The 24,574-nt window shown below is 44.0% G+C and overlaps 1 protein-coding gene across 19 annotated transcripts in view; it reads left to right on the top strand.

The window, feature by feature from the left end:
• Window positions 1-24,574, top strand: part of DCX (doublecortin) — a 125,734-nt gene that overhangs the window by 39,500 nt on the left and 61,660 nt on the right. For 8 of the 19 annotated variants that reach the window (XM_067005361.1, XM_048070635.2, XM_048070634.2 and 5 more), the window contains 3 exons: window positions 2,274-2,480; window positions 4,024-4,414; window positions 14,772-15,112. In XM_067005361.1, coding sequence (XP_066861462.1) covers window positions 4,051-4,414; window positions 14,772-15,112 — 705 coding nt within the window. In that variant the 5' untranslated portion in view covers window positions 2,274-2,480; window positions 4,024-4,050. Of the gene's footprint in view, window positions 1-1,563; window positions 1,641-1,913; window positions 2,068-2,273; window positions 2,481-2,515; window positions 3,166-3,485; window positions 4,415-14,771; window positions 15,113-24,574 lie in introns of those variants that run through there. The other 11 variants (XM_067005353.1, XM_067005356.1, XM_067005358.1 and 8 more) reach the window with 8 other exon arrangements.

The raw sequence follows: 24,574 nt of genomic DNA, 5'->3' as shown, positions 1-24,574 counted from the left end.
TGACTTGTGATGATAGAAACTGGATTTTCTACTTATATGTACAGAAGTTAGCAGAGAAGTAGTCACAAAATCCCTTTTACCTGCAGTCTGCTTCTCTCCAAAGTACCGCAGTTGCCCAGCAATGTCAACAAACACGTCTTCTTCCAGATTTAGTTACACAGGCAGAAGTTTAAATGCTAGCTTCCTGGAGGAAAGATGATTCACCTGATTTAAAGCAGATATTTTAATATGAAAAGCTAAATTTATCTTTCCCTTTTATCTAGATGAAGTTATTGATGGGAAGATATTTTCCAATTCTCAATATCTCATGCTGCCTAATATGGTTCAGATTAGTGTCTCAGAGGATATTCTCTTCTGAAGTATGTTTTGACCAGCATTAAACTCCTTGGGGGCTCTGAAGAATCTCATCTGCCTGACCAATAAAACCAGTCAGAAGTAGGCCCTTACACTCACCAAGAAAGGGGTTATTTCTATGCCACGTTGTGTAGCCCAGGAGCAAATACCGGGTTTCTTGCCAGAGTAGTTCTGCTTAAATCTGAATGCTTTTAAAAGCAAGTGCCCATGCTTCAAAAAGCTTCTGGCAGTGTCCTAAGCAAGCATGTCCATATCCACACACTTCATCTTCTTACCAGTGGGCATGGTCTCAAATGTGGAAAGAAGTCAAAAGCCACCTGTTAGTGCTGTCTGAGACCACGTGCTGTCCTCAGCATGCCCCAAACAAGTCATACTTGGGAGATAAGTTGTACGATTCCACCGACTTCATGAATTTTGTCATCCTGCCACGTTGCCCCTGACTAGTATCCAGATGCCTCAGACACGATCCCAAACAGTTTGCCTCTTCTGTGTCTAAGTTATGCGCACCACTGAAGACTAAGTTTGTTTTTCTCTGTTCTTGCTCTTACTGCACTTAGCACATGCATAATAATTTGTACCTTTGCATTTAAAAAATATGAATACATGTATAGTTACAACAGTACTATAGGTAAGAATTGATAATCCTGGACTGATTAAGCACATGGTGATGCATGTCCAGATATTTTCGAATTTGGGAATGGGAAGGAGAATCCTTGAACTCTTGCATCTGCATGTAGAGACCTACTGACATGCCCTGAGAAGCACAGTTCCTGCTCTCTCCTGTGGTCCCCTCAAGTGCTAGTTGCTGAGGAAGGAGAGCAGATCTGTGGCTTCCTCTTTAGTGATCCCACCAAGCACAAAGGGGAGCAGCCGACAGCTTTTGCAGAGGGTGCAGAGGAACCTTATATGAATAAAAGGATGGTTTCAGGAAGTAAGGAAACTTTACAAATGTCATGTGTGAAAGTTGCTGGGGAAACAAAGAGGAGCTTTTAGTGGATTTGTCAGCATTCCTGGACTGTCATATACAAGGCAGACAAAGCTGGAATAAATACTAAATTTTTCTGTATAAATGAGTAATGCGCCAGAATGACAAAATCTTATGTTTTCACTCAAAACAGACACAGCATTGTTAGGAAAGATTTCCTTCTACAGATGGGTAGACCCTCCCATTTCCAAGGCTTATTCTTTTCTAACATAAAGAGGGGACCAGCACCAGCAGGGTCAGGAGTGGGGCTTGCAGTGTTGCTCTTCCCCTGGCAGAATGGAAATCTTTGTCCAGAAAGCAGGTGAAAGATTTTGCTGTCTCAGGGAAGGAGCCTCTTGCGATTTTGCGACAGCTGAATCCTTCTGCAGTGGAATCTTCTCTTCGTTTGGGATTTGAGCCAGGCTGAATCTGTTGGGTTAAGCTTGTGGCGATTGACTCCATCCCCAACCCCTTTGGGTACTTGAATGAATTCAGAGCCCTGGCTTTGGCTTATGTCCAATGTTAACGGAGAAAAATTATTCAGGGCCACTGCATGCAGAACCACCAAGTGAATTGTCTCTTCCTGCTTGCCAGTGTAAACCATGAATGCTGTGTAAAACCCATACAGCAGCAAGACTGGGCCCAGTGCCACTGGTCAACTGTTTTCTTAGTTGCTTTCCTAACACACTGGCGTCCTGTGCCAGCATCGTAACACATCGTAGGCTTGTAGCCATGACCTCCCTGTACTGGTAATCCTATAAAATTGGTGCATCAGTCTAATTAAGCTCTTTTTTTCAGTGGGGCCAGATGCTTTCTTGGTGAAGCTAGAGCTAAGGAGAATGTTTTTCCCTTCAGAACACAGGCTCCAAACTTGCCCCTTTAAACTCTTTGTTTACCTGTCTATTAACATATCCAGAGCTGGAAAGAACACACCCTGTTTTTTTTCCCCCCTCAGATACAGAGAAGACTACAAGCAGCTGAATGATGATAGAGTAAAACCCACCGAGGCAAAGTTACCATGAAGGGATCGAACAAGGCACTAGGACCTAGGAGGCGTCTCATCCACCCTGGCAGGAATTTCTTGCTTGGAGCTCAGACAACAAAGGCAGAGTGAGCCTGGTTTTCTTTCTCTCAGCATCTCCACCCTGTGCGCTGAAAACCGGTGAGTAGAGCTCTTTCGAGTGACTTGCATGCAGAAAAGTAACAGATGTCAGATGGAAGGAGGAATCTTTCTCTTAGTATCTTGCAGCATCTGCAAAGCATTTTTAAAACAAAACCCCTGCATCCTCTGATTCATTCCCAAAGTTGCTTGGATGTTTCATTGTTCAGCACATGACACAAGCCTGAATCTACCCCAGCTAGCATCGTGGGGAAAACGTTCTGAACTTGGGGTTTCTCTATGGATTGCCTGCATTGTCATCTGCTTTACCGCAGGCTGGGGACAATGATTTTTCACGTACAGGTCACGGTGACATTGTAAAATGCAGGCAAGCAGCTCAGTTTTGGCAAATGTGAGGGGCGGGGAAGAGATAGCAACAGCTTTTCCTACATTTATACCTGGCTGCCGAGTGCGGGCTGTGAATCCAATTCCTGCCCCGTGTTAACATGCAAGCAACATACATGAGTTGCATGTTCCTGGCTGTGCCAAGGGAGTGGAAATCTTTCTGTTGCAGGGCTGGGGGATTCCTCCTCCTTTTGTGTTGGGGTTTGGTGCGGGAGGAAGGTTGTTCTTGGGTATAAACTAAGGGCTATGCAGAAATTCCTGATTAATGACTGTCAGCTCAAGTCCCTGCTTTTCTCTGCTCTTCCCCTGCGCTAGGAGCCCCCTGTGCTCAGAACAATGAAAGGTGAGCTGGCAGGGGCGGCGTGTCCCTTGGGCAGGGGCACTTCCAGCAATTAAATCACTTAAGGCTGGAAGGGGGTTGGAAATAGCCCCTTTATTTTCTCCTCCTCATTAAACGGGAGCAGAAATGCAATTCAGAAGCGGCTCAGGCTGCTGAAAAGAGCTCATAGAAGCCTCGTTTCAATGACAGATTTTTTCTTTCCAGTCATTTCTTCTTAGAGATGTAGGCTGGTCCTGGGAATTGATTGATGGGCTAGGAGGGGGCTGCGGATAGGGGGAAGGGTGGGCTGGATCTCATTGCTAACCCTTATTGAACAGGCTGTCACAAAGAAACTGCTTATTCCCCTGTGACCATTCTTTCATAAATGCCAGTTTATTCTAACGTTAAATATTCAGATGCTCTGGTTCCTTCCGTGATTCGACAGATTGAAGGGCTGACTCACTGGGATCTCCTTGTTTTCTGTTGCCAAAGGAAACCTCACAGGGCTCAGAGGTTTAATTCATTGCCAACCGGTGTTTGGATGAGTTTTTTGGGGCCGAGCTGCAACTGTCATGTGTCCCTTTTGGCCCCGAGTCCCCTTTTACTGCACTTCGAAAACTCCCAGGTGCAGGAGCAGACTGCTCTCTAGAAATGTGTTCCCTGCCCCCAGTAGTTGGATCCCTTTCAAAACGCCAGGACCACTCCTACCCTCAGCCCCTAGAATCGATACAAATCTGGGTCAGGGGAGGGGACGCTTCCCAAATACATCTGTCCTGCTCCAGACACAGCGCTTGCATTAGTGTTGTTTTTCTCTGGCTTGTGGCTCTGCTTGGCTCTAACCTGTCCCCTTCACACTCTTTCTCTCCCCATCTTCCTGCTCAGCTTCAGATCTTTAGGGTTCACCAAACTATGGAACTTGATTTTGGACACTTTGACGAAAGAGACAAGGCGTCCAGAAACATGCGAGGCTCACGTATGAACGGGCTGCCCAGCCCCACTCACAGTGCTCACTGTAGCTTCTACAGAACCAGGACCTTACAGGCGCTGAGCAATGAGAAGAAAGCCAAGAAGGTGCGTTTCTATCGCAACGGGGACCGCTACTTCAAGGGGATTGTATACGCTGTGTCCTCTGACCGCTTCCGAAGTTTTGATGCTCTCCTGGCTGACCTGACCCGCTCCCTGTCCGACAACATCAACCTGCCTCAGGGAGTCCGCTACATTTACACCATTGATGGGGCGCGGAAGATCGGGAGCATGGATGAGCTGGAGGAAGGTAATTAGCATCGCTGCCTGGTGCAGTGAGGAGGCGGGGTGAGGAGGGGGCTGCACCACTCAGTCTGCTGCTAAGGTCACGTTTCCTAGGGGCTCGGGGATGCTTCTGCCCCTCTGGGCTGAACCTGCCCAATCTCCTTTTACCCCTGGAGAGGTGCCAGCCCCTGGGGAACACCTGGCAAGCTTAATCTGGAGCAGATGTGGAGCTGGAGGGGCGTGTCTGTCTCTTGGCGAGACATGGCTGTATCCAGCGCTCAGGGGCCGTCTGAGGGTGTCCCTGTGGCTGTCCAGGCTGCGAGGGGGGGTCCCACTGGGGTGGATAGGTGTGAATGGAGAAAGGGGAGGTGCTGGGGGTGTCCTCTGCTGGGCTTGGAGGTACTGGGGGTGTCATGCAGCGTGTGTGTAATGGTGGGTGGGCTCATGCAGTGTGCGTGATGGGGGTGGCAGGGATTTATGAAGTCTGGGGGGTGCATCGGGGGGCTCATGCACAAGGTGTGTGGGAGGGCGTGGGCTGGGCTGTGCAGGGGTGTTGGGAGTGGAGTAGAGTGTTGGGGTTCATGCAGGGTGCCCATGGTGGGGGCGTGGAAGGGGTGTGTGAGTGGTTCACGCCGCATTTGGGAGTGTGGAGGGGTGTGTCGGGCGCTTGCGCAGTGTGTTGGGGGGTTAATGAACAAAGCGTGTGCACAGAGATGGATTTTAGGGGGTTGCACTTGGCAAAATTTGGGGATTTACACATTTGTGTGGAAGAATGTGCAAGGAGGGTTAACTGCGGAGGAGGCACTGGGATTCCTTGGGGGGGGGTTCATGCTCGGGGTGCACTGCAGTGGCTGTGTGTGAAAGGGAGAGTGCCGGGGGCTCCTGTGTGGAGCTGTGTATGGAGGGGAGGTACAAGTGTTCAGATGGGGGGAGTGTAGGTGGGTGTATCTGGGGAGTGCTTCTGCAGGGACTGTGCGGTAGGGGCTGCTGTGGGGTGGGCTGCTGTGGTAGGTTTGTGGGGAACTGTGGAAAGGCATCTAATGCATGGAAGATGTGAGTGTGCAGGGGATGCTCAGGGCAGGTTTGAGCGTTTCCTGCTTCTAGAGGGGCTGGCAGTGTTGCCTGTTCCCCTGGGCATCACTTAAGCTGTGGGATGAAGGATGAGACAAAAATCCATCCTTCTGTCTGGGATGAGTTTGCTCCCACGGAGCTCAGTGCCCCCTGTGTCTGTGTGTGGGGAGCTCCCTCTGCAGCAGGTGGGTGCTGCCAGGAGGATGCCCAGGATGAAATTGCTGCGTGGCCGTGCTCTGCCGGCGGCACAGCCTGAGCAGGGTGCGTGGAGGACACCCACAGCGACTGCTTTTCTCTGCCTGGAACGGTTCAAATACTCCATCCTTTGTCTGGATGTACCCTGTTGCAAGAAAAGAGGTGCTTTTCCCTGGTCTGTTTCCTTCCAAGCAGATCACCTGGCTGATTTGGCTACTTTAGAAAAACCACAGGGCTTTTGCTGTTAATAAGACAATGGCTGTGAGCCTGTGTGAGCCATGGAACTGCAGGGGCAGCCTCAGCAGCGAGTCATTGTGTGACCTTGACTTGAGCCTCTTTCCCTAGGTCTCTCTATCTGCAAGTGGGATACTCATTTCCCCAAGATACTTTGTGGGGAAAAGCACACAATGGAATGATACCAGTTTTCGTAGAAGATTTTTACTGGGAACAAGTTGGTGCCTTTCAGAGAGCTGACGCAGTCCTAGTGGAGTTATTCTCAGCTGAGTTACCATACAGCTGTCAAATGGAGGTGTGGCCTCCCTTAATTCTAGAGATTCTGTTCTTTGTTTCTGTGCTCCCTTTAGTATGGCTACAGCCTTTCTCTAATGACAGCTCTCAGTCCTGCTTGTCCTAGGTTTTGTGTATGTCTTCAGGAGTAACTCTGTAGGAGAAAATGCAGTTCTCTTACACCCTTCCTGCTTTCTGTCATAAGTTAACGGGCCTTTCATTATTATGCCTGGTTTTCACTTTTTTCTTTCTGCAGATAAGTACTTAATTCTTGAAAAAAAAAAATATATATATTTTTACTGGTTGGGGTACAGGCAGGATGTGCTGACATTTGGGTTCTGCCAAAGCAGTAGCTGGAAGCAGCACTGAAGACGTGTCACCAAAACCAGAATGGGATTGTGTTGTGGTATCCCCAGCAGAGCATCAGCAAGGAAAATACAATGAGCAGAATGAAAACAAAAGAATCCAGTGTCTCAAAATGCAACAGCAGATCTGTATGCTGTTATTGACTGTTTAATGATAACATTCCCGTACTGCTGGAATGCCCCATGCATCTTGTAGAAAAGCAATCTTGAAGAGACGTTGCTTTTGATTATTAATACTGTGGTTGCAGCCAACCTTGTGGTAAGCTATGCTATTAGCTTGGGTGTTCGCATAACTGTGTGCTAGGTACACATGGGAACAGAACGTCAGAGTATTTACACTGTGGCATACAAGCACAGGATGGGTACTAACAGTATGTTTCCCATATAAATTAGCTTTCTAGTTGGGGACTGAGAGCATCTAAAGCAGTTTAAGTTGTGATTTTAAGTTGTGACTATTCTTGTAATTTCCAATAAACAAGTAGAACCTAGGAAAAAAAGTCATGAAAGAGGGGTTAATCTCCGTTTGATCTGCAATCGCTTGTAAATTACTAATATTCTTTCATATCACACTTCGTACTTGATTACTTCAGCATGATTAAAAATGTGTATATGGTGTAGCCTGAGTGCACTTCTTTCTGTAGGGTAGAGGGGTGATATTGCATAATGTCAGTAACCTTGAGACAGCATGTATTTCAGGTGAACAAAAACACTCGGTGTGCTACTAATTAAATGGTCCTTGGAAGTAACCCTTTTGGTCTCCAGAGCCAGACTTTGTAGGCTTTCCTCACCTGGCATTAGGGGCCTTTCTCCTGAAGTTCTGGATAAATGTTTTACTTCCTAATCTGTCAGAAATGGAACGAGTGAAATCTCTTCTATTCTTCTGATCACATCTCTCCTACCCATCAGTTGGGATGTGCCTCCTGGTCCTTTCCAGTACTGAACCCTAAAACCTTCTCATTTTGGAGGCCCACCAGGACTCTGCCAACTACAGAGTGCTTTCTGCTGCCTGCTGAGCTCTCACCTGTCACTGCTGCTTGTTCCATGCTGCCTCCTGTGCCAGAGTTGTCTATGTCCATGTCTCCCAGTGACCTTCTTTCAAAATCCACCATTGTTTTCTCTCTCCCTTTCACTTATAATGGCAGTCTTCCATCACTGCAGTCATTATCTTAATCTTGACCCCCCAGTTTTCATCATCGGTTTTAACGTATCTGTAAATAGTGCCCAAGTACATGCTGCCATTTTCTAGGACTGCATTCCTCCTTAATCTACATGTTGCTTTAATGCAATACAGCATCCTATTACTTCCCTCTTACAGCTGATCCTGACTTATTGGTCAGTTGCTGACAGCATCCTCTACTGGCACGCTCTCTTTGCTAAGTCAGGAGTGAGTGTTGGGCCCAAGTGCTGCTATCTAGCATGGTTGTTCTGGTCAATAAGTGAATCTTGGAAAAGAGCACCAGCTGAACTTCATATTATAAGGGGTTCTGGTGACTGAGGCTTTAGGACATACATGAAGTTGCCTTTATAGATTACTGCTGAGCTACCATTGTAACAGTTAATTCTGCATCTGGTGCTGTGAGAACTTGAATATGAAAGATGATAAAAAGGAAAGCAGCCATCTTTTCCAGCCTTGTTCACGTTGATATTAGGGCAGCTTACATTGTCATTCAAGTTTCTACTAAAATCCTCGTGCCTTTGACGGGGTGACTTGTTCCTTGGTTCATTTTGAGCACCCACGTGCTTATAGACCCATTGCAATGAGATGGCAAATCCTCCCTGCCTCAGCTCTGACTGCTCTTTTCCTTTGAAAGGAGGGCTGGATAAAGGTGGAAGCAGATGCTACACACTGACTTCAGCAGCAAGACGTCTTCAGAAACTCCATGCTCGGCTATGTGTTCCGAACTCGGGTTGCAACTTCTTGTCTCCGTTGTCCCACAGATGAGCTCTCTGTGGGACAAAAGATTATTTTTAGTCCGCTCCATAATTCTGCTGCTTTCTTGTGTGGCCCCACTAGCTTTTTCTTGACATAATGCAAAGGACGGTGAGCTGTGACTCGAGCCGAAGCCCAAGCCCAGGGCAGACGCCTGGCTGTTGAAGGCAGCACAGCCCTGAGTTAAATTCACCCCTGGTGGAGGCTGTGATACTTCAGTGAAGCAGGGAACTGACACTTCCCCCAGAAGCTGGATTCCCCACCTTGCCCAGGTTAATGTTTGTCACTGCTTAGAGGCACTGACCAAACCGGGCATCCTACTGTGCAAGGCACCATACAAATGTGTACGAAGAGAGCTTCCAGCCCAGGGAAGTTACAGTCTGAACATGTCAAGGTGGAAGAAGTTGTTATTACTGCTGAGGAACTGAGATGCAGAAGGGCAGCCTGACTTGTTTGTCCTAGTTCTGTAAGAGAAAAAGATGGAAGTCAGAGCTCTGAGCTTTCTTGTTCAAGTGCCTTCATTTGTTTCCTGAGTCTTTTTCAGGGTCTGGTCAGAGGTCTGGAGGTACTTGCATGGTTCAGATATTTTATTAAAAGTGGACTTTGGACCTATTTCTAGAGGATGATTTCATGTGAAGAAAAGGTCCTTTGCAGGATCAGAAATAAGTGTGAAGTAAGCATTTACTGAATCCAAATATAGTATAGGCATGGTGAGTAAAGGCAAAAATGCAGACTGTAGATGGAAATTAATACTTGAGAGACAACAAGTAGTTGAAGCTGTAGAGATTTTCCCTTCTGAGCTCCCGGTGTGCTCAGGCCATTAGGCAGGGCAGAGCCCCCCTTGTGTTGTGGTTGGAGTGCCCACATAGTGGATTCATGCCCTTCTCCTATGCTGGGCTGCTCTAGTCTGAAATGAGTTTTTGCCTCAGTTTAAACATTACAAAAAGCTGAATGGATTTTTTGTTTTGCTCAGTGGGGTTTAAGTGCAAACGTTCTTGGGTTGTGTGAGATATTCCAGGAAGTGTTTCCAAGCTTTTGTATCCTGTCATGCCCCAGGGAGTCTTTTCCAAAATCTTGTCCAGGAGCGTTTAAAGTAATCACAGGAGAGGATCCACCCTGGAGCTGTACAGTGCCTGGTGTGCGCTGGGAGTGCGGGGTTTGTAGGAAGCATATTGAAGTCCCCACCCAATGTGTGTGTGTTGCAGTTTGTATGGAAAGCTGAAGCTCGTGTAATCCAATATTGAAGCCTTGGTAACTTGTGGGATTGTTTTCTATGGCTGTTTTCCTAAGAGCTTGGCTAATTACATCCCTTATAACAAAACACCTTCTTGTGGTTCTATTTCCTTGCTCATCCTGTCCATCACACTAGGAGTGGTATGGTCCCTGCAGGTAACCTGACATGAAAAATTCCTTTTGGGCATCACGTGGCTGTGAAGGCAATTTGGTAATCATACATTTCTTTTTTTTTTTTTGTTTTTTTCAAGAGAACAAAAGGTGCTTCTCTCATGGGAGAGCTCCCCGTGGAACAGCCAGAGGAAGGAAGCTCTTCCATGGTTCATTTTACCATGGTGGAGTAGGTCTTGAAGCAGAGGAAGATCATTTTTAATCCATAAAGTAGCAAGAAGTTCATGCATTTGATTTTAAAGGCCTGCTTTAACACAATATATAGTGAACTCTGCAAGGCATGCAGTCCATTAAATTCCTACTGGAATAATGGTAAATCCCATGAAACACGAAAGCTGGGCACAGTAGCAAAGTCTAAACTTTGAGACAGTAGAGCTAACAACCAAAATAGTTGACTGCAGCCCACAGAGACAGTTTTTGGAATAACTGTTAGCAGTTGCACTTTCAAAATGGCCTCAGTCCAGCTTTTCCCATTTTTCTCCACTTCTGCATGTAGTTCATTACACTTGAAAACTTGCTGGTGCATGCAAAACTTGCTGGTGCATGCTGAGAAAGGATAACTTTTTTGAAAGCGCAGCCTGTCTTATTTAGTATTGTCAAAAAGAGCTGCTGTAAGAGGGTTGAAGGCTTAGCACTCATCTTGAGCTTAGAATCTCACTAAGAAACCTTCTCTAAGGCAAACTTTATCTATGCTGAGATCATCCCTTCTGTAGGAGCTGAATAATCGCCTTGTGCTTCTATCAAGTTGGTAGCACAGTAACATGTAATGCACTTGTAGCCAGAACAGTTGTGTGATACGAGCCAAGGCTTCAAATAGCAAATGTGCTGATTATGACCTAAGGTCAAAGCTCTGCTTGCCATCCATCTATTGCTTAGGGCAGGACAGAAGGAACAAATAAATGCCTTGGCTGGTTTGGTGGCACAACAGAAACAGTGACACCTCTGGAGTACGCTGCTGTGATGCCAAGTGCACATTGTCCTGCAGGGCTTTGGCTTCGCAGAAAGGGCATCTTGCACTGACCCGGCACTGCACGAGAAAGCTGCTGTCCTTATCACCACTGGTGTCATGCTTGCAGTGCAGTATTCAGCAGCAGTTTGGGTGTTGTCAGGGATGCTTCTTGCTTTTACTGAAGCCTCCTAGCTCTCATACGAGTCTCTCTCTTTGGGGCTGCTGCTCAGGGTTCTGTTGGAAGCAGTGAAATGGCTGTTCATCATACCTTCTCATGGCTTCTAGCTGTGTTTCTGCACATGTACACAGCTGCTTGCTGTCTAAAGACGTGCTCCTGAAAATATTTGTGCACAGATTTTTATATTCAGGGCTGGCGAGCAATGTACTTCTTGGAGCCATTTATTTTGCTCGTCTGAATCTCCTATCTGCTTCTTCCCCTTTCTTTGTTATGCTGTGCACTTCTACAGCCATGCTGTGCTTATCAGGTACACTTCTGATGGAGCTGTACACCTTGAGTTCTCACCATAGGCTTAGCACAGATGGGTATAGCAAAGAAACCGCTCCTCTCTGATCGAAATATCCCCCATGAGATTTCTCTCCTTAGAGATCCTCTGGCCACAACACGTATTCAAAGCTGGAAAGTTCTTGTGACTTCAGACCATTTTTATTTGATCCTGCTACTACCTTCTGGTAAAATTTGTGTAAAACTCAGCTGTAGGAAGTAAAATAGCAAATGTTCCAGGTTGGCAAATGGTAAAAGGGATATGTCTTACTGAGGGACTTCAGTTATGTGGTTATTATTTGAGAGCCATAAACTGGGTTTGGAAAGACATAAATTGTAGTTATCTTTAAATGAAATTAATGCTTCAGGTTACATCTGTAGGTCAGGGGAAGAAGGAAATGCCTCTTCCCTGGAGCGATACTGCTATAACGAAATGATGCTGAGAAGAACTGCTATTCTGAAGGGTAGAGCCACATCACTCCAAGCAAATTTCGGGCCAGTTTTAGAATTCAATAAAATATCCGCTAAGGGTTGGTTACATGAAACAAAGTGAAAAAGAGCTGATTGGATTTTCCACTTGTGACTGTGAGTGTAATCTGAAAGTGTGTATACAACTACCTAATACTGCATTTGTGGAAACAAAGTCTAGGAGAGGAGTATTGCCTTATGCCATTATTGCCTTCAGTGTGTGCTGTTCTAAATACACTGGACAGCTAGCTCTACTAAACAGACCAATAATCTCTTTCGCTTAATATAAAATGTCAAACTTATTCATAGAAAATATACTTTAAGACCTCATGGTTTTATAGAACGCAGCACAAATACATACATTTTTTGTTGTTGTATCCCAAAGTATGTAAACAGCTTATAGTCAAGCCTGGCAGCCCTTCAGTAGCAGGTTTTGCTACTTCTACTTTTCAGGTAGGGAAGCAGAGGCACAGGTCAGGAGCTTCCACAGGGATGCCTGGGGCAGAGGTAAGAGTAGTACTCAAGTCACTTATTCCTAGTATTGCATTTAAACACAGGAATCCCTTTTCTCAAAGCATCATGTTACTGTTCCGTTGAGCATGCTTCCAAAAGCGCCTCTGCCTGGGAGTTATTGGCTCAGGGAGGCTCAGGTTCTTAGAGTTAATTCCCCAATTTGAGCATCCCAAACTCTTTGCTGTGCTTCACACTTGATTATGAAACTAGAGAAGCACGGGCCCCCTCTGCACCAGATGTCGCTTGGCTGAAGCAGATAGATAAACCACAGCTTATCACTTATTAATGAGAAAGATTTATCAAATTGAGTGCTTTTGAAAAAACAATCTATTTCCAGTGAGAATTCCTTACAATGTATGGAACACTTTGGGGTATCTGTGCTTCTGTTGCGTCCAATTTGAGAAATGTGAGACACTAAGGAGCTTCAGCTATGGGAACTTCATAGTTTGAGTTTTTTTTCTGACAGCAGGCATGCCCCAAATATAGATTGGTATTCTTTGGTCAGGCCACCAGAGCCTCCTGATGGGGTTATGTTAGTGTGGGGTACACGAGTTGAAAAAATGCCCAACTAATAGTGTTCATCATGAAGCCAGCTTTCTGCATTCTGTATTTCTGTTGTATTTCTGTTCTTCCTTCAGAAGGGAAAACAATACCTCCTTCTTGGTGATATATGATTTCGGTCACTACACGGCTGCAGAGACAGAAGAGCTGCTGCTGGTGGTGTAATCACTGTGAGCACTCACCACTTTCTGGCAAACAGGATATGAAGTCAGGGGAAAAAAAAAAACGCAAAACTAGCAACCATTCTGCATTGTTTCAATGGCTGCTAGTGAAATCAAACAGAGTAGTAGGAAGGACATAAGTACTATGTATCCCTTTGTTTTAAGCCTATTAAAAGGTTTCTATGGCATTATATCTGTTAGTGGTCTTTCCATGTAGTCTTTGAAGGGATCATAGGAGTATGTCCATCAAAAATGCAATTTAGTCAGCTGAAGAATAACTACATGAACACTGTGTACCACGTATGTGTTACATGCCTGGACCATAATTTTTTTGTGGAAATTGCTGGGCTCTTTGGAAATACATACTTATACCTTGGCTGATTAGACGTCAGATCCTGTCCTAGAAGATCCCCTAGTAGAAAGCAAGGTTCAGGTGCTGGGCAGACTTTTCAAAGTTATCCAGGCCACAGAGTTTGCAGTAGGTAACTGATAAGGAAATGCAGCTAGTCTGTATTTGCAGAAGGATTTTTTTTTTGTTATTCAAAATAGTTAAATCTATATTTTGATTTAAAAGCTATCACATTGGCTATCACATTGTTTAAAGAACTTCGTTCTGTAAGATCAGTCCAATAAAGTACCAAAAGAAACTCCCTAAGATCCTACACGTACCCATGTTATGCCTTCAGTTCCTATTAAAATTTTATCTAATGGTGAGACAAAGGACAAAAGCTTCTTCCTCTAGCAATGAGTGTTGTTTTTTTTTAGTGCATCCTCAAATGCTCAGCAGCCTGAGTCATTTCAGACTAGACAGCTACATTCTCTTAGGGAGACTGTTTTTACAGTCTCATTCTAGTAATAAGTCCTCTAGGATCCATCAGGTTTGCAGGCCCCAAAGAAGATCCTACAAATCCTTCTTTAAGGTGATCTTAAAACCTTAGGTAGATAGGACCCTATAAATTACAGACAAAGCTTGAAACTAATTTTGGATGGGATATATATATATTTATATATATTTTGTGAATTACTAATATGACTGTGCAACATTTAACCCTTCTCTACTATGTCTAAATTTGGACTGAGTGTATTTTTGGTTGGTACCAGCCATTTTAAAGCAAGCAGTGGTATTTGGTGTAGTATTCTATCTCAGCTGCCAGTAGGTCTGACTTCTAATAGACCACTGACACTACAGCGAAGCATATTTGTTCTGCCTGCTAGCTTTATCAAAGCTGCTTTTGGTAGATATTATTCAGTACTGGATTTTCATCATTCTTCAGCCTTGACAAAAGAGGTACCTTGTGGATGGATGTTGATACCCTCTTGGCAAGGGGTGACAGACTGTAGTAGTAGCTAGGTCTGTAAAGATGGAGAGGGAGCTGGCAGATTTACAAAATAATGTAGGCGATTAAATGAATTAGGTGGTTAGGAGCTTTTAGACAGCTTAGTTGCATCTTCAGGTACCTAATATCTTTACAATTCTCAATCTTGTTTAACGCCTGGTTCACATGACTGAGTGATGGTGTGTATTTGCCGATGCAAGTTGTGTGACTTGCTTACTTTCAGGAAATGCTAGATTATGTTTCAAATAAGCATAAACATTATAAAATTGACCTTTAATAACAAGCTGACATGGAAGTTCTAATGAAAAGAATGAGTAATGTTTTGCATGGTTGATGGGAGAAAGATGTGTAGTTTCTGTTTCTCAGGAGTCTAATGGTAAGAACTGTAGAATTAGACCAGTGTTTGTTTCTTTCAAAAGGTGAAAGTTATGTCTGCTCATCCGACAACTTCTTCAAGAAGGTGGAATACACCAAGAATGTCAATCCTAACTGGTCCGTCAACGTGAAGACATCCGCCAACCAGAAAGCACCTCAGTCTCTGGCCAGCAGCAACAGCGCCCAGGCAAAGGAGAACAAAGATTTTGTGCGGCCCAAGCTGGTAACCATCATCCGTAGCGGGGTGAAGCCCCGGAAAGCAGTCCGTGTTCTCTTGAACAAGAAGACTGCCCACTCGTTTGAGCAAGTTCTCACTGATATCACTGAAGCTATCAAGCTGGAGACAGGAGTGGTCAAAAAGCTGTATACTTTGGATGGGAAACAGGTAGGAGATTTTACAGATGTTGCCTTTTTATTTTCCTCTTATCTTGACACTTTGCTGACTAAGAGCAATTTTTGAAGCCTAAAATTAACCTGAGATGATCACTGCCATCTGTTCTCTTAAAATTCAGACTTCCCATGCCAGTGGTTAAGTTGCTAAATTTTCACTGATATTAATATCAAGTAAAGAATGCAGCCAACCGTCTGAGTGAAACAGATGCTTCGTCCTGCACGCCAGTGTGCAGTGCGTGTCTTCCGGACTAGCTAAATAAATAACATGGGGAGTTCGGCTCACAGCCACCAGTTGATTTAGCTCTGAAGTAATTGCAAGAGCTCTCAAGCTTTGGATTCACTAAGTGAATGTGTTGCTTGACTTGCTTTGGCCTTGCTAAGATAAAGCAGTTGATCCACGCATGCTCTTTTGGCTAGCTCAGTAATTAGCAGGAAAAGTATGGAACTGTGTTGCATTTTCTTGACTAAATGTATAAAGAGATAACATGGGGATTACAAAGGGATTTAGGTCAAAAATATTTAGTGGGTCATCATAATGTGCTTCATGTCTACATTTTCCTGGAACTGAATGACACATCTGTCTCTTATTAGCAGCTATACAGCAGTAAGACATTTCGTATTACCGTATCTATGAGAACACTTAAAGGAATGTGGAGGATAACTCTGAGGACTGAGAAGAGCTAGATTCTTCTTCAAGGAAAATTCTGAGCTTAATTTAATAGTTCTGTGTCTTCTGTAACTGAGGGATAATCTTATTTTTGCATCTGTTTTTCTTGCTCTACCTCTTGTGTTGGGGTAGGACACTGGCTATTCTAGGGTTTGCTACTGTTGCTTTAAATTAACTCTTGCTCCTATCTTTGGAAAAAAATATTCAAATACCTTGCCAACGCTAGGCAGTGTGTTCAAACACGTAGCCTTTACAAATGAAAACGTTCGTCCTTCCAGCACCAAACGTTTGTTCATGAGGTGTCCTAGTCCAGGCGCAGTGTTTGGGAGCTTGAATGTAGCATGTCACTCTAGCCTGTCAGATATTCAGCACTTTTTTTTCATAAGTTGTATAGCTTATACAGGGGTGGGTGACTGTCCTGCTAAGCTGACCGTAAGTATGGCAGTGCGTTGTAAGTAAGCAGTGATACAGGGAGCGATGTACTGGGAACCCTGAAAGTGGCTGGGGGAAGAGGGAGGGGAGGGACAAGCGATCCTTCCTCATTGAGGAAAATGATATGTGGGCACAAGACCATGCATCTTGAATCACAGCAGCTTAAAAAAGAGCTTAATGGATGGATCTGACCTGAAAGCAGTTGCCTCCTCCTGCTGACAGAGTACTGTTGCACTGACAGTTGTGGATCAAGATCTTAATCTGAACCACTAAATGGCTTCAGTTGTTTGAAATAGCCAACATTTTGGAGGTGAGGTGCTGCTTTGGACAGAGCATGGAAATAGGAATGCCTCATGAATTTGTCAAACCATTCTGTTCTCCTCCTTTAAACTATTTGCAGGAGTAAGAATAGTTTTCCTCTCCAGCACTGTGAGTAAGACTGAATCAGATAATAAGTTGGACTGCACCTATGGCCTGTTGGCTGGACCAGCCTGTGGAATTGTGCTAATCCCTAAGCAGAAATTTGGGAAATGCTGCTTGCTCTTAAGTTGCAGATTGCCTAGAGAAATGCTGCTGCAGGGCAGAAAGTGATCCAGTGCTTGAGTCGCTGCCTTGCACGGGGACATGGCTGAGCATGGGGCTCAAAGATAATTTAAAGGTAATTTAGCAATTCCTACTGCAAACTGTTGTCCATAGCAGCCACAGATGTATGACTCTCCTTGAATCCCAAAATAGAAGGCAACCTTGCTTTCCTCATAGCAAACTCTGATACCCATATGGGAACTGGTGCCTTGGTACTCTGTTCTCTGGGGCAATGTGAGAACTTCACAATTGCTTTTTGTTGCAGGAATCTGATTTCAGTGAGTGAAGACACCCCATTCAGCTTGTTTTACTGGCTTTAAAATTCACCATTGTATGACGTGATATTTCATTGTGTTAGAGAGCTACCACCAGCAGTTTCACTGCATGCAAATGTGCGTTTAGTATTGCGGTTAATGAGAGGAATGAGATTTTGTGATTTGACAGTAATGGAATGTTTGATATTTGTGGCATCAATTATTATTGGAGATCCCTGAGGATCAAATCTATTTACCAGTGCTTTGTTCTTATTGGAAGGTTTCCTTCAATGTTTGTATTTTAATATAAGTTCATTTGAAACCTCCCCTCCCCATGTGTGTTCTCAGTGCTGCAAGCTAAAGCCAGAAGCTTCTGCTGTGAGCGCAGTGTTTGCTGTTAAGGTTTCCATGACATACTGCTCCATAAAGTCTGACCTTCTGATGTGATACTAAAGGTTTTTGCATGTCTGAATCTGACATTAGAAAAACAGTCTTGAATGCCTAATTCTGACAAACAGTACTTTATTTTCAGGAGAAAATATTCATACAGAACTGCAAGCCGCTCGCAGCTGAAATACTGACAAGAATCCTGACAGTCTGTCTCTTTGAGTGTCATCAGAGGCATGTTACTCCCTCTGTTGTGAAATGATAAAATTTACGAAAGGAATGTACAAAGGAAAATCATCCTTCCCCACTCCATGAACTGTAACTTAATGAGGGGAGATGATTATTTATAGACATTTCCATGGTGCTCATCAGTAGAGTAATCAAGATGCTTTAGAAGTACAGACAGTAGTGGCAATGATGGAGTGGTGTGTAAATAATTACACTTCTCTGCACTGCAGACCTGCATTTGGAAATGAGAAAGCAGTTAATTGAGAGCCGGATGGGGTACATTTGAATAAATATAGCACTTAAAACAGCAGTGGGATTAGGTCGTTTTAAGAAGTTTTGCTTCTTGTATCTTGGATCGTTGCCTTTTTGAATATTATTGTCCTTTTGAAATTGCTAAATTCGCATCTTGTGTTTAAGTAGCTTATTTAACTTGGTCTTGTGTGTATCTCTAATGCCTTGTGCCTAGTCTTGTCTGTACTCGAGCTCCTTCTCTTCTTGGAATATATTACCACCTCTTGACAAAAGCCCCGGAACTCAAAAGGGGCTTCAAACTGTTGGTCAAAGAAGAGTCATGACAGAATCACAATAGACGCTTACCTTTTGAACTTTTTTTATATGGCCGTATAGGATATGGTATATGCCAAAGAATTTGATGCTTTAAACAAAAACTTATACAGGGGATATCAGTGTCCCAAATAAGTCTGGATTCTTGGGAGCACCGGCTATTTTATAAACACACGATGTCAGTTTCTTCCTCTTGTAGCTGAACTGAATTAGAAAACAGAATTTGAGTTTGTGGATGAAGTTGTATTCAAATATTTTGAATACAATAGTCTCAACTAGAGCTTGCAAATGCTGTATAGATTTACTGTCCCGTTTGTGCTTGAGCTTCTCGCTGTGGTGTACAATAAATAGGTGTTTGTATGGAAGAGGGGAGGCTATTTCATGACTGACAGCCCATCTTCTTTCTGCGTCTTGCTTTGCAGGTGGTGTTTGTCAGCATTCATTCCTGCTTTAAGAAATGAACTGTGAAAGTTAATGTCTTCTGTACATACTGAACTTCTCTTCTCCTGCCCAGTCTTGCATTCCAAAGTCTGAGACATTCAGCAAGTATACAAAGAGATGTAGGAACAAAAATCAGTTTTTTTTTTTTTAAATGTGGTTGGCTGAGTGGTGATAGGTTAGAGGGACCGGGTTCGGTTCTACTTTACATTAAGATACTTTTCAGTGGTATGGAATTCCTTCTGGTTTTTCTCTAGCTGATATATTGCCATGTCTTAATTAACGAAATACTCCTTTCCATCAATTAGCATCACCAAATAAGCAGAATAGGGTGCTGCTCAGGTGGGAGAGAGCTTGTAGGCTCTAGTTCCCTATAGTTACAGAGGTTCTGGTTAACAAGCAGGGCAACTGAATGTCTTCTTAGTCATAACTTACAATGACCTCTTCTAGACTTCAAATCTTCATGCACAGGGAGAAGTTAGACATGTGCTATTTATTGGTTTTTATCTAGCCCAGACAAAGTGCTTCTGTTCCATCCAAGTGTTAGCTGTCTCACTAGATGAAGTTATTTACGTTTTTATATGTCAGGGTACTTGTGACTGTGCTCCCGAAAGAATTTCTAGTCTTAATGAAATGCTCCCCTCTAGCAATCTTCGCTTTGATAAGGATTCCATGTGGCAGGTGATGAGTGGAGTTCATCTTTCTGTTTGCAAAGCAGATGCAAATGCATAGGAGGCCAGCCCACCTCTCCTGTCCAGAGGAGAAGTTGCCATTTCATTTTAAATTACTTGCATTGCAGGAAGGGCAGCAGCAGCAGAGGGAGAAGCAGGATTACTAAGCTCACAATAAGTTAAAGGTTGATACTTCCAGATAACAGCAAACAAAGTAGTTGGTAAAGCAGCTTCTGGTGCTGCACTACTAGTAAAAAGCTACTCTGGATGTATCTATGCAAGTTGCACTTGAGAAACTAGATAAACTTTGGAGTTGCTGCATTGATTTTAAGCTGGTATTTGGAAAAAAAATCAGTAAAAATCTCCTTGCTCAAGTGCCAATGCTGGCAATGGACCCTGTTGCCAGGTTAGTGTAGCTCTATTGATTATATTAACTTTTGTTAATGTGATACAGGATGAGATTTGTACCAAAAATACAAATTTTTCCAACTGCTGTCACTTGTAGTTGATGCTCAGGAAGGTGAATAACTCCATGACAGACCTAGTAACATCTGCATTGCTGAAGGATCAGGTAAAAAAAAACAAAACAAAACAAAAAAACCCCACCAACCTTCCCTCTAGAGAGAACCCTGCAGATAGTTAACTTACGCCCTGAGGCATGAGGTTCAGGGCTTTAAAGCAAACAAATGGGTTTGCTTTGTTTGACACATCCTGCGGTAGGATGTGGAACACCTCATCCGTCTGAGACTTCAAAACTGCCCATGTGGATACTGAAAAACTGCATTGAAGCAACCCCAGAACAAAGTTTCATGCACTGCTGCAAAGCTGGGGAAGATCTAACCCCAAAACAAATGGGAGGGAAGAATAGGAGATGGGTGCACATGTATTTTGTATTCTGCCTCCTGCAAAAGGCTCTACAACAGCTGGTACTAATGGGGAGAGGTGAGTCCTGTCTTCCTTCCCTGCTGCATAAAGCCGTAACAATGAAACTGTATCTGCTTTACATCTTTTTCTTAGTCTTTTGTTAGCGCTTGTTGTTAACTGCTGAGATTTGGCAGGCCTTTCACAAGCCTCCCATCCTGATATCAGGACAGGTGTGGCTCAGCACTAGCAGAGGAATAGCCCAGGCGCAGGATCTTTGACCATAGCCACCTCCTGCGCCAGATCATTTCAAATGAAGATCAAGTCCCTGCTTCATTCCTCCTTGTTGCATTTGCAGACTGCCCTGACTCAAGCTGTTTGTGTGAGATGATTCCTCACTAGCAACTGTCATGGCAAGAAGGGTAAGTAATAATGCATGGGCTGAAGAACTTCTGAACCCAAACCACTTACACAGCCAGACAAGGCAGCCTGGTTCTTTATCTTTAGGGAGCTCTTAGTCTGAGCTGGAAATTCAGCATCGCCTGATTCATGCAATGACTAGACACTAACACAGACAAAACCAATTAGTCCTCAGGTATCCCTTCAGGATTCGATTATACACTACAGTGAATAAGCCAGGCTTCCATGAATGTGTATCTAAGTACTTATGATAAAATATTCAGAAGATTTTCTGAGATATTATTCAGAAACCTTATACTTCTTAATTTTTGTTTATATAGGTCTTTAGGCCACAGAATCTGGGATAAAAGGGCCTGGCTGGGACACTGATGTCTGCCCCAGAGTGGCCCCATCAGGCACTATTGCTGAAACCATGCTAGCCAAACTAGCTAGCTAGTGCCTTCGGTACGGTGCCAACTACAGACAGGTGGCAAATGCCCTAACCCTGTAGTACTGATGCCATGGTAACTGCTGCCAATGAGAGAATGGTGCCCTCCACCTCTAGTGAACCTGAAGAGTTACTGATTTAAACACAGGTTTATTGAATAGCTACAATTAAATAGCTGGTCAATTGGTTTGCATTGTAGTCTGTTTAAAAACAAATCAACAAAGAATGTCCTGCTTCAGGGATTTAGCAGATCACAATGTCATAAGGATTTTGGCAAATTCCTGCTCATGTATATGGCTTTGGATCAGTCCTTGCCAGAGGTGGCTCTGGGAGTAAATAATGCTTTGCCTCAGACCTGCTGCCCATGACTGGAGCTTTCTGAGGGAGCTATTTTTGGAGTAGACAGATAAACTGTTAAATAAAGTCTTTCGTTCCCCACTGAGGACAGGCTGTTTGAAGTGTTGGGGTCTATGGACGGACTTTGTTCGGTTTTCCTGTCCTACTTTTTTTTTTTTTTAATCTGGCTCTGTTGTGTGCAGTTTGACGGTGACACTCTCAAAAAAGGTGACACTTCTTTTTTGAGAGGCTGCCCTGTGTGCAGTCTCTGCGTGCTAATTCCCGTATTTATTAAAGCAGAAGCAGCCTGATCTCAGCAACTCAAGTCTTGACATTGTCTGCTCTCATGTGAGCACTGGGGCTGATGTGATTGCCATTGCTGTCGTCTCCAAAAAAAAATCTCCCCAAGCCATGTGCAGAAAACAGGGAGACAGCAAAGGAGCTCGTCATCTTTAAAACTTTGGCAGATATTTTTCCATTGCTTTCCCTCATCCTCCTGTTTTGGAAGAAGGTGTCGTGCTCCTGCTTGCCATCCAACAGGCCTCTGGCACTATTGGCGTTTTTTCGTTCTGTAAACACCGGCTAAAGCTGTGATGACTCTCTTGTCCACTTAAGGCAGTGAGAATCCAAGTCCAGAAGCAGGTTTCAGTGCTGCTTGCTAAAAATTGTGGGTTTTCTAGAAATGCAAGCCTTGCTAGTAGACATGTATTGACCGAGATTCACATGAACACCTGCTACTTACATCACAGATGGCAGGCTGTCAAAATTATTGGAGGATGCAGTCAGATCTGACCTGGTGACCTAGAAGTACATGGCCCCTATTACTGAATCCTGGTGCTATTCACACCCCGAAAGAGATGTACGTTAAAAATTCAGTCCTAACCAGCATCTTTATTTTGGCAGTTCTTTCTGTCATAGAGTGACACGTTCTCTTTTCACTCTGAATCCCAGGAGAGAAGAGGATTATCCACCGTAGTGCTGGAGGGTTTATCTAGGAATAAATGGGCTGAAAATGAGCAAGGGAAAATTAGGCTGAATATCAGGAGCTGAGACAGGCCAAGAAAGATTTCTATTTTTTTTTTCATTGGTAATTTGTATCATTATGTGAAGCAGAAGATTCTGGTTCCTTTTTGGTCCTCAAGTAGAAATCCCATCAGTGTGAATGGGATACCTCAGAGGGAACAGGTATGCTGAATGTATTCTGAGCAAACATCTACCTCAATGCTTGGAATCCAGTAGATGTCTCATTTTGATCACAAGGTATAAACGAATGCATGTAGTCTTTCCCCTGTGTATTGGGGGAATGTCCTGTTTATTCTGGTGGGCCTGAGGCCTTAGTTCTTATGCTCTGAGTGGCATCGTGTATGGTACGTTTGCTCATGTCTCCCTACTTGCTCTAGTGCCCCAAAACAACAAATACTCCCCTGACCTTACCCAGCACGAGAGACCTCAAGAATGTGGTTGTGGTTGGTGCTGCATTCCACACCTCGTTGCAAGTTCCACCTCTTCTTGACTGTCTGAATCCACTTGTTCCCTTCCCAGCTCTTCTTCGCCTTTGATCAAAAGGCTGTTTTCACTCTATAGTAGGTAAGCTATGACAGCTCATCTTCTTTTAGGAAGAGCTTGCACTAGCTCTGGGTAAGGCATGCAGCCAAACTGCAGGGGCTGGTAAGAAATAGTGTGATAGTGCTATCATCCAGCACAAAAGTATTTCCTTTCTTGTCTCTGAAACTACACACAAAACTGAACTAGTGGTTTTTATTGTGTATGTAGTATGTGCATCTTGACGGAGTCTAGGTGTTAGGAAATGAATCCATGGTGCAAAGGGCCCAGACTAAGCAGAAGAGGTTGTCTAAGGCCTCATGTGTTTGTACATACTGCAAGCGTCGTTCAAAGGTCTCTGTTTGGAGCAAGTGATAGCATTGCTCGTGCGCAGAGGATAACAGCTTCCAGCCACCCTTGGGTCTGCCAGGGGTGACGAAAAATATTGGCACAGAAATGTAATAAAAGCATGTCTAAAGGAGGTTAGGAGGAAAAAAGTTGGATCCAGTCCATCCAGATTTTCAGAATTGGCTAAGGTAGGCCTGCATATGTGGAGAAGTGCAAAGACAAGCCATGAAAGCTAAGGGCTATTCCAGCTTGTGTTCAGGGCTTCTCAAGCTGCATCGAATTGATTAGCATACAGAGCTGGAATAGCAGGCCTGCTCCTGGAAATTTGCTTAGCTCTGAATTCAGACTGAATAGGGAAAAATGAGCAAGGCTAATAACCATAGCATTCACCGCTCTGAGCCAGGAGACACACCCTCTCCCCTGTGAACATAGGCTTTTCTGAATTAATAGACATATTTCTTGTTTTCTGGTTAACAGGGTGTGTATGAGTGTATGCATGTGTATCTATCTGTATAAATAAATTTTAGTGTTACAGAACACAACTCTGCAGCTCAGCTTGCTGTCCAAGTAATCTAAGTTCTCCTCTTAAAGAAACCCAGGGACTGTTGTGCTCTGAAAGTGAGAACCTTGAGTCACGTTAGTTATTGTTTCTTCCTCCCTTACTCAAATAAACAAAAGGCATTTTAATGGAGTTTTTAATTGTACTGTGAAAGCATATTTCATTACTTGTACATTATGCTTTGAGATAAATGCAAATCTCATTGTTATTAACCACTTTAAATTTATCCAGGTGTCCTAAAATAAATAGGAAACATGTATGTGTTGGTTCATGATGCTTTTCTATCACTTTCTATCTTGAAAAATCCTACACATTTTCAGTACATTTTTCAACTAGTGAGTGTAAGATGTAACCTGTTTTTCACTAATTTTTCTCTTCTTTCCCCAGTGGAGGACCTAGTTATGAACAAAAACTAGACATGGGGAGGATGAGATAATGTGCACCATTCATTAGAAGGATTTTTCTTCAGGGGATTTTGCTTCAGTCAGAATTGGTGTGGGGGGTCAATCCTTCCCGTCCCCAGGTCTGGGCTGTTAGCTGAAGAACAATGAACACAGCGAGCTTTATTGGCTCCGCAGGAATAATTATGCAGCCAGTGGGCCTGCAGGGCAGCAGGGGAGAGCAGGACTCTGAGCTCCCTCCCTGTGCTCCCCTGGCCTCGCCATCTGCTTTGTGCTGCCTGTCTGGGGCTTGGTCCCCTGCGGCTGCCAGGGTCCCCAGCTCTGGTTCTGCTGCTGC

This window comes from Anser cygnoides, chromosome 13, assembly GCF_040182565.1.
Source record: "Anser cygnoides isolate HZ-2024a breed goose chromosome 13, Taihu_goose_T2T_genome, whole genome shotgun sequence".
Taxonomy (NCBI): Eukaryota; Metazoa; Chordata; class Aves; order Anseriformes; family Anatidae; genus Anser; species Anser cygnoides.
Note: the sequence above shows the minus strand (reverse complement) of the source record. Positions and strands in the feature narration are given on the sequence as shown.